This window comes from Polypterus senegalus, chromosome 3, assembly GCF_016835505.1.
Source record: "Polypterus senegalus isolate Bchr_013 chromosome 3, ASM1683550v1, whole genome shotgun sequence".
Taxonomy (NCBI): Eukaryota; Metazoa; Chordata; class Cladistia; order Polypteriformes; family Polypteridae; genus Polypterus; species Polypterus senegalus.
In genome coordinates this window covers 303923650-303936433 of record NC_053156.1, presented here as the reverse complement: position 1 = coordinate 303936433, position 12784 = coordinate 303923650, and the positions used below count along the sequence as shown (strand labels likewise).

Below are 12784 nucleotides of genomic sequence, written 5' to 3'. Positions count from 1 at the left end.
ACCGTCTTGATCCACTGGACTCATTCCCTTCATAATTTTAAACACTTCACTCAGGTCTCCTCTTCATCTCCTTTTGCTTCAAATGAAAAGGCTCAGGTCTTTTAATCATTCCTAATATCTTAACTCCTGTAGCCCCCCTATAATCAGCCTGGTCGCTCTTCTTTGGACCTTTTCTAGTCCTGTTATGTCCGTTTTGTAGCCTGGAGACCAAAACTGCACACAGGACTCCAGATGAGACCTCATCAGTGTGTTATAAAGCTTGAGTATCACCTCCTTGGACTTGTTGTAATGGTTGTCCCATATTTTTTGTGTGCTTTTAACTGTTTCTGCTGCTTGCTCCCTTTAGAAGTGTATGTCCAAGGGAATAACTGTCTGTGGGATATCTCTTTAAGAGGAGTAGGGGGCCAAACCATGCCTGTGGGTCCTTGCCAAAACGTGCTTTGGTGTGACGTAAGGGGAATTGACTTTAAAAGGCAGGGAGGCACGTATTTTAAAGAAGAGAGTGAGCAGAACGATTGTTTAAGAAGGAGCTGGGAATGTGAATGTAAAACAAGAAGCTAGCGGTAAAGCAAGTAAGACTGCATGATAAGGACGGTTGGGTGTGCTGGGCTCTTCAACCAACTTAAGAGGAACTCGCTACATTGTACCCTAACATAGGGCGCTGTATAACCTCACTTTCTGTTAGCCCTGTTGAAAGGCCTGTCTGGTAGTTGAGTCCACTACGACTCCTAACTCCTTCTCATAAGGTGGACTTTTGATTTTCAGACCTCCCCTTGTGTATTCAGACCTCACATTTATACTACTTACACGTAATACAGTAAGGCCCCACTTAACGCTGCTCTGTTTAACGCTGTTTCTGTATTACGTATTTTTTTTTAATTCTAATTTTTCAATTGATTCACTTTGTAGTCGCTCAAAAGTGCAGTTTTCGGCAAAAATGTTGGTTTTCACCGCAATTGCACAGTTTGATTAGATACTTCCATGCAGTCTTGCGGCGTGTTTGATGTCAGTGCAGTACAGTTCATTACGTATGCCTGCTGCATCACTGTTCATTTATGATTGGTCATCAACGTTATTGATTAAGGATAAAAGCATAACATTTTATTTTACTGTAATAAATAACAATTATCCCTTTTTAGTTTTAAAATGAGTGGCTGCAAAGAAAAACAAAGTAAAGTGACAAGAAAAAGCATTTCGCTGGAAAGTAAAATGCAGGTGCTCAGACGATTAATTAGCGAAATTAGTGTTTCTGAAGATGAGGAACAAAAGAACCTTTCAACGGATTTTCTAAAAAAAGGTTTAGCCACTATTACGGAAATTATGGATCAGTTTAGATAGATAGATAGATAGATAGATAGATAGATAGATAGATAGATAGATAGATAGATAGATAGATAGATAGATAGATAGATAGATAGATAGATAGATAGATAGATAGATAGATAGATAGATAGATAGATAGATAGATAGATAGATACTTTATACAAAACAATCCAAATTTTGCTAGAAGTTCAAAAGCAAGACAAAGTGTCATTGATGTGATGTCTTGCTATCAACAATTGCTTGCTGAACGACAGAGAAAAAGGCAAACGACGTTAGATGACTTCTTCACAAAAAAACAAAAAGTGTCAAATGAGGAAGAACCTTTCTCGTCACAAACATAAACTATGTATTTACTCGAATATTTTTGATTTTCATGAATGATTTATGAATAAAAATCGATATTGGCAATAAAAAAGTCTATAATTAATGTAATAAAAAAAAATGTAATTATATATGTTACAAAATAATACCAAAACAAATGCTAATTCTCTGTCCTGTTTCACCTGTCCCCATTATTTACATGTTACGATGACCTTGTTTAACGCTGTTTCGTTTAGCACTGGGATTTCTTGGAACGTATCCCCCTCGTTAAGCAGGGTCTTACTGTACTTTACATTTACTGACATTAAATTTCATCGTCCACAAATCTGCCCAAGCCTGTCTGCTGTCCAAGTCCTTCTGTAATGATATAATGGATTCCAAATTATCTGCTAATCCACTATCTTGGTATCATCTGCAAACTTAACCAGCTTTTACTTAAATTCCTATCTGAATTATCTTTATATTTAATACGCTACCATGGCAGTTTGTTTGTCTGTGCAGGATTTTAAATCATCTGTCGCTCGCAAACGGTTAGACCTGTTGACCTGAAATTTGGTACTCATATACTACGTGACGTCTACTATCCGCTTCCAGGGTGATGATTGACCTCCAAGGTTATTCTTCTTTATATTTTTATTTTATTTTATTGTAGGATCAACTCTTGGCAGCAGACAGCAGGGCGGCCGTGCGGCGCATGCATTCGGGTACCGTTCTCATCCCTACCACCTTCACTGTCACTTCTCCTATCTCTTAATATCTTAAATCATTCTTGAGGCAGATTGAAGACTTAAGTGCCAGCTTAAGTGAAAAATCAGTTTTTAATTAACATGAAAAGATGCCAATGGAAGAAGAGAATAAGTGAGCCGCTAGGGCGCATCAACCTCTGAGCAAACGACTGATAAACGTACAGAGAAAGGAAGAGGAGGAAAACTAGGAATGTTCAAGTCACGTGGATTCACTGCACAATGTCGTGCAGTGCGCCATTACTGGTTTATGTATATTAAATACTAGCTGAAATACCCAGAGTTGCCCGTTTGAAAAAAACATAATTTAAAAAAAAAAAACACAACTTTAAAAATAAAAATAAATTTACAAACAATAAAGACTTACTAATGTCCTTGTCTTGCAGTCTTGTGTATATGTTATCATCCAGTTGACGCTCGGAACTGGCCAACTCTATTTAATTTGAAAAGCAACAGGGCCTGTGGTGGTGGTGGTCAAACTTAAAGAATGCTGGCAGTCACCTGCTGTATGCTAACTGTGTAAGCAGCACGGGATCCTAGAAAGTATTGAAATCGTCAGAACTATTCTGGGCATCTCTCTTGTCGGAGGATACGTGTTGCCGACGTGCTCACATTGTTTGTGCATTAGCAGCTAAGCGACTGTCTTTCTTAGGAGGTTTCCTTTGCCGGTGTGCTGGCCTCGCTTGCGTATCCTCGGAGCTGGAGCCCTCACCCCGACTCTATGTCTCACTTCCAGGCCGGACAGACACACACATTTGCACGCTTAGAACTCTATTTCATTTCAAAACCAACAGGGGCACGCCGTGGTGGTGGTGGTCAAACTTAAGGAATGCTGGCAGTCACCTCCAGCTTGCCCTCTGGTGGTCATTCCGAATGTCTACTGAATGATAACATGCATACAAGACTATAAGATTTACCCCCCACCCTACCCAGAAGCGGGTGGGTTACGGCTGATTTCACCCTACAGTATTTTTAGTCGACCAATGAGGAACACGTGTACCAAGTTTCATGAAAATCGCTCAAGCTGTTCAGAAGTGATGCTGGAACATACATACAGTACATACACACATTGACTTTTATATACAGTAGATAGATAGCAGCAACCCTAACACTGACCCCTGCTGGACAGCAGTCTTAACATCTCCCACTTTGTATTTACAGTTTCGGTTAATCTTGACCGTAGAATCTCTTGATTAAACACGGCCATTTACTTTTATGCATATCTGTGCCAGCCTCAGCACTCTTAGAATTGTGGGGTTTTGTTACAGTGCCATCAGTGGATAAAATGAAATATTGTCTATGGAGGCACATTTTGGGGCATCTTCATGTGGAAAATGTGTAATATGTCAAGTTGAAAAAAAAAATGTACAAAGTAAGAAAGTATAAAATTGATTTTACAGGAGTGCTACTGATGACTTGCAGTATGAAGCTAACAAGGCCTTAAGAAGTAACAGTCCTTGCTTCCCACAAATCAACAGACAAACATCTTTTTAGTGAGTTTTGTGTTTGTGAAAATCACTTGCAAAACAAATTTTAGTGTCAGTTTTGCACAAGCGTGTTTGAAACGAAACTCGGCTGTTTCACTCTTCATTTGGAATAATGACCTTACAATACCAGCAGATGCGAAGTGATTGGACGTATGGAAGGATTGTGAATTCTGTAGTGGGCTGGCACCCTGCCCGGGGTTTGTTCCTCCCTTGCGCCCTGTGTTGGCTGGGATTGGCTCCGGCAGACCCTGTAGTTAGGATATAGTGGGTTGGATAATCAATCAATCAATCAATCAACATTTATTTATATAGCACATTTTCATACAAAAAAATGTAGCTCAAAGTGCTTTACAAAATGAAGAATAGAAAAATAGAAGACACAATAAAAAATAAACATAAGTCATCATTAATTAACATAGAATAAGAGTAAGGTCCGATGGCCAGGGTGGACAGAAAAAAAAAAAAACTCCAGGCTGGAGAAAAAAAATAAAATCTGCAGGGATTCCAGACCACGAGACCGCCCAGTCCCCTCTGGGCATTCTACCTAACATAAATGAAACAGTCCTCTTTGGATTTAGGGTTCTCATGGAAGGACTTGATGATGATGGTCACGTAGACTTCTGGCTTTCAGTCCATCAATGTTGGAGCATCATGATGCTTTGAGTAGGTGGAGGTGGCGCAGGCCGCCACCACAAAGAAACCGGAAAAAGAAACAGAAGAGAGAGTTGGGGTCAGTACGGATTTTGGAGCCACTATGAATAGTTGGATGGAAGAATTGTGAATTTTAAATATGTTCTTACAACAAGACAGGAAAATAACATTAAATACACGGCTCGTGAATTATCCTTATGATGTGCTATTAAAAGGTCAGTAGGAATGAGTGTCAGAATTCTAACTCATCTAAAAACCAACCTGCTTATTTGGAGTGGGACATAAACACAGGCATTTAGATGTGAAATTGTTCCATTTATAGTACAACTAGCTGTGTAAGTCTGTGCTGTAAAAAGCCTGGGGTCCTAGAAACTATTGAAATCGTCAGAAAAAAAATTGAAACACAGAGATGTCAGGTAATTGAAAGGAACTCCTCTGAACGTCTCTCTGCTAGGAGGTTTTGTTTTGCTGATGTACTTGCATCACTTGTGCATTACCGGCTAAGCGACTTTGTCTTTCTTCGGAGGTTTCGTTTTGCCAACGTGCTGGCCTCGCTTGTGTATCTTCAGAGGTGGATCCCTCACCCCGACTCCAGCTCTCACTTCCGGGCCGGACAGACAGACAGACACACTTCCACGTGTAGACGTTTATAAATAAGATGTGACTGAAAAGAGGATGAAAAATAAAGTCCTGCATCAAGAGGCCTGGCAGTTCAGTTACGTTCTCTGTGTCCCTGACTTGAGCACTAACTATGGAGCACCGCTTTAGCTCGGCCCACTAGCAGAAAATTACAAAAAGTACTCGAGAGAGCCCCTCACGTTCTGCACACTCATTGCATTTTACAGTCCGGTCCATAAGTATTTGGACAGTGACACATTTTTCATCATTTTGGCTCTGTATGCCACCACAGTGGATTTGAAATGAAGAAATCATTACCTGATTGAAGTGTAGATTTTCAGAATTAATTTAAGAGGTTTAATAAAAACATTGGGGAAACATTGCGGATGACCTCCCCAGGGATCAGAGGAATGACTGCGGGTTCTTGAAGGATGATGGGAGGAGTGCCAACCTCAGACGGTCTGGCTGCGCTGTGAGGGGGTCAGGGGATGATGATCATGGCTGCTGAATCTCCGCCGTAGAAGGAGGTGGGCTGGGATCATACAGAAAAGATCTGAAGGAGCCAGTGACTGCATTTTTATCCTCTGCTTTTAATGGATTTATTTATTGTGTTTTTATCCTCCACTTGTTTTTATGGATTATTTATTTATGAATGTGGACTCTGTTTTTGGTTTTGTTTTGATTCTTTTTAATTAAAGCACCAAACACTTTTTACGCCGAACCCCTTGTGTGATTTGTCCCCATCTGTCAGCTCATTCGGTCAGAACTAATCGGCGGTGTTGGGTTTGAGAGACTCTCAAATGTGAAGAGGGAGCCTGGAGTGGACTCACATCGTCGCAAAGACAGCCATTTATATATATGGTCCCACATTTGCAGGGGCTCAAAAGTATTTGGACATTTGACTGACCAGCTGTTCCATAGTCAGGTGTCAACAGGTCCCTCATTAGCAGGTAGAAGGTCTGGAGTTGATTCCAAGTGTGGAATTTGCATTTGGAAGGTGTTGCTGTGAACTCTCAATATGAGGTCCAAAGAGCTGTCCATGCAACTAAAAATTGCCCAACGTTAGGCTTAGGAAACAAAACAAACCCTTTAGAGAGACGGCAGAAACACCAGGAGTGATCAAATTAACCTTCTGGTACATAATTAAAGAGAAGGAACACACTGATGAGCTTAGCAACACCAGAAGGCCTGGAAATCGTGGAAGTGAACTGTGCTGGAACCAATTCATGACATTTAGCCAAACCAAGACCACTCTCTGGTAGGTTGGCCTTTCACTACCAAAGTCTGCAATGAAAAGAAAACTTCATGAAAGTAAAGACAGAAGATTTTCCACAAAGTGCAAAAACACTTGTAAGCCTCAAGCATAGAAAGGAGAGATTAGGCTTTACCATAAAATCTAAAAAAAAAACAGTCCAGTTTTGCAACAGTTTTCTTTGGACAAATGAAACGAGGATCTACTGTATATATACCAGAATGCTGGAAAGAGAAGAGTATGGAAAAGAGAAGACACAGACCATGACCCGAAAAATACCACATCATATGTGAAACATGATGGAGGCAGTGTTATGGCATGGGCACGAGTGACTACCAATGGAAGTGAGTCACTGGTGTTTGTTGATGATGTGACTGCTGGCAGAAGTCGCAGGATGAATTCTGAAGTGTGCAGGGCGCTATACTGTCTGCTCAGATTGAGACAAATGCAGCAAAACAGATAGGACGACACCTCACAGTACGACTGGGACAGCAAACCGGGTGCTGTTCAGCACAAAGTAGTGGAGTATTCTTCAATGGCCGAGTCAATCAACTGAGCTCAACCCAACTGGACACGCAGTTCACTTACTGAAGACAAAACTGAAAGTCCAACGAACAGCGGCAGTAAAGGCCTGGCAGAGTATCACTCGCCTGGAAAACCCAGCACTTAGAGGTGGCTGTGGGTTCAGACTTCAGGCAGTCATTGACTGGAGAGGACTTAACATCAAATGTTGAAATTGATCATTATATTTCGGATTATGTTAGTTTGCCCAGATACTTTTGAGCCCCTGAAAATAGGCACCAATATTTACAAATGGTTTAACCCCCTTGCACTGATCTGTGCCTCACCACAGTTTGATGGTGGAGGTCTAGCAGGAGTTCCTTGGACTTCATGGCTGTTTTTTATTCCTGGCATGCAGTGTGAATTCTGGGATCTTCTCTACCCGGGTACACACGTGCCTTTCTAATCAAGTTTCAGTCAATTCAATATAGGCCACAGGTGGACTCCAGTCTAGTTCTGGAAACATCTCAAGAATAATTAATTAAAGCAGTCGAGAGGCACCTTGAGCACAATTTGGAGTGCCGCGGCAAAGGGTTCTGAATACTTCTAGGATTTAGAGATTTCAATTTTTCATATTTTAATAAATTTGCAAACTTTTCCTAAACATTTGTCGTTATGGGTTATTCAATGGCAGTTTACAGATGCTTGCCATTCAAAGTAAAGGACCTTGAGAGGATCTGAGGGAAGAATGCCCAAATCCAGGTGTGCAAGGCTTGTTGAGACTTATCCAAGAAAGCCTGCATCTGGAATGGCTGCCAAAGGGACTTCTACAAAGTACAGAATTAAGGGTCCACAATTAGGCATACTGTATATAAACGAAAGACTTGTGTGTGTGTGTGGAGCAGTCTGCCCTGCTCACGCTTATCCACAGCCACTAGATGGCGCATACATTCACTTTTACATTTTTTCAGCGTTTGCACCACATTTCTCACTACAAACGCTGCTGTGCGACAACAACATTGTGCTAAGGACACAGATGAAGAAACACAGTGTCAAAATGAAGCAACAATCTGCAAGGGAAACACCTCAACAACGGAGGGCAAGGCGTGAAGTTTTCACTAACAACCATTGACTATTTTGTTGTATTTTTTTGAGACAAAGATTAATAGGACTCGTATGCCAGCCATACATTTAAGGTCTGGTATTGCCAGCGGGGCAGCAAGCACAGGTGGGTTCACATCCTCTGCCCTGGGTACTTCTTAAGAGTTAGCTGACGCCGCTCCCTGTTGACAAATGCTAGAGAGCCTTTGGGCTTTTTTTTATCCCGTTCTTTGTCCAGAGAATCCCACGCAGTGAGTATTTCTATAATTGAGAGATTTCACTTTTTCATTTTTAATACATTTGCAAAACTTTGTAATCACTTGTTTTTACTTTGCCTTCTGGGTGTAGACTGTTGGGCAAAAATGGCACATTTCTTCATTTAAAATTAAACCTACAAAACAGTAAAGTGTGCAGAAAGTGACAAGGTCTGAAGACTTTTGAATCCATTGTATATAATTACTAGTGACTAGGAGCCAGATAGAATCAGGCTACAAATTCTATGTTTGTGAAATCCATACTTTCTCTGCAAAGAGTTATTTGTTTTTTTAAGTCCTTGAAATGATTTTGTTATCATGGCACTGATTTATGCTTAAAATTGACCTTTTCGACCGATGTAATGAAGAGCTTCCTGTTTCAACGGGGCTACGAGACATGAACTCAGCTCTTCGGCGCACCTCATTTGATTTTCCATCAAACAAATTTTCAAAACAAGCCGTATTTTACGACTCTAATCAGAGTCGGAGTAATAATTATGTTGGCGTGGTCATTTTAGATCTGAGATCGGCTAAAATTTAAACAATGACCGTTGTTAATACCCAGCCGTCATTACTCAGTTTGCCAATAGATGTCAGAAGGACGGATGCCAAAACCGAACTGCCCAAAGATAGATTTCGACGTACCAAGCAAATGGCGATACGTTCTAAATTTCTTACGGTTCCGGAGCTGTCAAAGGGTTTAAGTCAGTCGACGATGTTAGTCCTGGAAAGTACGCCCCACCAAACCAACGTTCCAAAAACCAACCAAACTTACTGTTATCTGCTTGAACCAACAGTGACTTACTATACTCAGCCGTCCAGCGGCGTCACTGAAGCATTCGAACATTCTTAACCAATCATGCAATACTGCGCCCACGTTTGCCACGTTATGGTCTAACTACAGAGGCAGAGTCCCATTGCATGCTTCTAACTTGTATTGAGTCGAGGTATTGACACGAACACCATACATACGGATAGTATCAAATTCTACAGTATATAATTATTAAAAGTCTGACTAGTCATAGAAGACTGAGCTCAAACCAGTGAGTACTGGCCGTGAAAGGGGCTACCCGAGTAAGTCATCACATTTTATGTGCTGATAATTTCAGAACACCTGCTGATACTTTTGATAGTTCTGATAGGCTCTTTGCAAATGAATGTTTTGGTAATTTGTATTTTAAAAAAAAAAACTCATTTGCTTTAATCATTTTCTCTTTTTTGTTTATTTTCTGGTTCAGGGATAAAGAGACAAGAAAATCTAGGAATTTTCAACGAGATAATAGTGGTAAGTGAAATACATTTCTTTTAAAATGTTAAGTGTATTCTGCAGTAGCAGCTTTGCGGTCATTTCCTTTGTTGTAACCACAAGTCCCTTCACACAGAAATGAAAGTCAGCAATGTGCTGTTTAATCACGTCTTCTCATAAGATGTACTTTCTTGTTTCAGACCTCCCATTGCGTCTTCAAACGTCACATATTTACTTCCTACATGTAATACTTTACATTTCCAGTACTGGCATTAAATTTCATCTGCCACAAATCTGCCCAGGCCTGTCAGCTGTCCAAGTCCCTCAGTGATGATGGATTCAATGGATTCTCAATTATCTGCCAATTCACTTATCTTGGTATCCCCTGCAAACTTTACCAGCTTGGTATTTATATTCCTATCCAAATCATTTATATATATCAAAAATAGCAGCAGCCCCAGAACAGACCCCTGCAGCCAATTCTAATAAGGTTCCTGTCACCCTCACCCTCTACTTCCTGTGTCTGAGCCAATTCTGCACCCATCTACAAACATCACCCTGAACTGCCACTTCTTTAAGTTTGATACCAAACCTCTCATGTGGCACCTCATCAAATGCCTTCTGAAAGTCAAGATAAATAATCTCATAAGAGGTGCCAGTCAGATGGTTTAGCTACTCCCAGTAGCACCTTCTCTTGGCACACAGCATCACTGCCATCTTCAGTAAGTTATTCCTATTGATCTTAGAAAGTGATCTTAAAATGGAAAAAATCCTCGCTAACAACAGACTCACGGTCAGTCTTCCATCATGCTCTGAAAAAAGAATTAACATTTAATGTACAGCTCCACTCTCTGGTGGGCTGGGGCCCTGCCAAGGGATTTTTCCCTGCCTTGCGCCCTGTGCTGGCTGGGATTGGCTCCAGCAGACCCCTGTGACGCCGTGTTAGGATATAGTGGGTTGGGAACTGACTTGACTGACTGTAAAGCTCCACTTTGATCTTTTTGCTTCCTCATAGAATTCCAGCCTGTTAGTAAAACTCGACCTCCCTCATTTGAGCCCACGTTGACTGTTCAGTAAAACTGCTGTCCTTGCCATGTGTTCCTCAATCTTTACCTTAATAATTCCTTTCATTAATATACCTGTCATGCATGTTAAGCTTACTGGCCTATAGTTGCTTGAGTTTTCCCAGACACCCTTTTTATATAACTGGATAGTATTTGCCATTTTCCCATCCTTTGGAATTTCTCCAGTGTGATTTCCAAAAAATATGCGTAAAAGGTTTCTTTATGTACTACTACAGCCTATTTAAACTGAGCAGTTGTTCACTCTTTACCATTTCCAAATCCCTCAGTACCTCCTTAGTAGTCCCTGTTACTGCTGGCAGGTTATCCACTTGCTCACGTGTGAAGACCTCAGAAAAATGTAAGTTTAGGGCATCTGCAGTTTCACTTTCTGTATTTTTAAATTTCTCTTTACTGTTCCTGATGAAATTCATCTCCACCTTCACAGTGCTTTTAATACTAAAATACTGAAAGAATCCCTTTGTTCATGTTTCGTCTTATTCGCTATATTCCTCTCTTATGTCCTTCTTAACGGTTGCACTCGTGTTCTCTTATGCCCTACGATTCACAATTGCAGTTATTAGTCATACATCTTATTTGCCTGTTTTTTCCTTTGCAACATTTTTTCCAATTCTTTATTGTTTTCACTGCAGAGGTTTTTTATTATTTAAACTTCCCGATTGATTCCAAATTTTAGAAATATACCTGTCTGGCATTTTATTTAAGACCTTTTTAAACCTGCTATGCTGTCTTCGCACTTTAAAGCTTATCTTAGTGTATCCTCCTTAGACTCTGCCACATCTGCTCACAACTTGCTGTACCACAGTTAAACTTAACAGTTTACTTCTAAAACACTGACAAGTGTATTATATTCTGGTCACTTGACCCTAGTGGTTCACCTCTACACCCTCAATTCTATTCCTGATTATTACAAAATACTAAATCCAGACAGGCTTCACTCCATGTTGTTGTGTTCTAAACAGTGACTGATTATGTCTACAAACTGCTGCTCTTGTGATTTGTTATTTGCTTGGCTATCCCAGTTAGTATTTGATTATTCAAAGTCCCCCTTGACTATAATATTCCCTTGTAAACTTATCTTTTTAATATTACTAAGAAGACTATCTGTATTGGGCTGTCTAGCCTAAAATAAGGCTTCTTTCTCTAATGCTTTCCAGACAAAGCCAGACGTCCTCACTAAGATGGAGCTCATCGTCCAGTTGAAAGCAGTGTTCAGTTACAAGATGGGAATCTATACCTTTACATGATTCCTCTCCTGAGTCTCCATATCTCTGAAACGTCCCAGTTACTGTATATAGAAACTGGCACAGATTGCTGTCTCTAGTCACTTAAGTGAGCTCATTCCTGGTTGTCCTGGCTGGGTTGCTGTATTTCATTCCTAAATTAATTTGTTAACTATCTTTTTTCTTTATTTACAGAGTCTGATATTTATGCAGAAATACCAGAAGAAAGACCAAAATCAGGTAGGTGACATTGCAAAATGAATAATGCATAGCAGGCCCTTTGGTGACACTTTTACTCATTACATCTGTCAACTCTTAGTTAGTAGTTTGCAAACAGAAACTTTCCATATCTGACACTGACACTGGCAGTCATATTAGGTCATATGTTTCTTTGACAATAACTTATTGAGCTGTATGTTAACACCATGAGAGGTGCCAGTCAAATGGTTTAGCTGCTCCCAGTAGCACCTTCTGTTGGCACACCGCATCACTACCATCTTCAGCAAGTTATTCCTATTATTCTTAGAAAGTGACCTTAAAATGGAAAAAATCCTCGATAATAATAGACTTGCTGTCAGTCTTCCATCATACTCTGAAAGAATAATTAACATTTAATGTATTATAACAACATACCATGAAAAGGAGTGTCCAGGAAGAAGTTGGGTAAGCAGTTGGCCAAATGTGGATAGAACTGTGTAGCCTACCACTTAGATTTTCCCTCTCAATTTTCCCAAGTTAAATGTATTCATACTTTGCTGTCACAATGACAAGTGCATTGCATATGTCTCCGTAATATGTCATTTGGTATGGGATTCATAAAAGCAGTGTTAATGTTTGTGATGTGCCATATGTAAATTTCCACTTGGGATTAAAAAAGTATCTATCTATCTATCTATTGTCACAAAGCTGAGACATACTCAAGAAAGGTTTGGGGCAGCCACCCGTATATTCTGGTATCCTGGCTGCAAAGTCGTTTTTTATC

General features: G+C 40.2%; 1 protein-coding gene across 5 annotated transcripts in view; it reads left to right on the top strand.

The window, feature by feature from the left end:
- Positions 1-12784, top strand: part of ptk2ba (protein tyrosine kinase 2 beta, a) — a 366968-nt gene that overhangs the window by 240077 nt on the left and 114107 nt on the right. For all 5 annotated transcript variants that reach the window (XM_039749531.1, XM_039749530.1, XM_039749527.1 and 2 more), the window contains exons 13-14: positions 9490-9536; positions 11998-12042. In XM_039749531.1, the coding sequence (XP_039605465.1) occupies positions 9490-9536; positions 11998-12042 (92 nt within the window). The remainder of the gene's footprint in view (positions 1-9489; positions 9537-11997; positions 12043-12784) is intronic.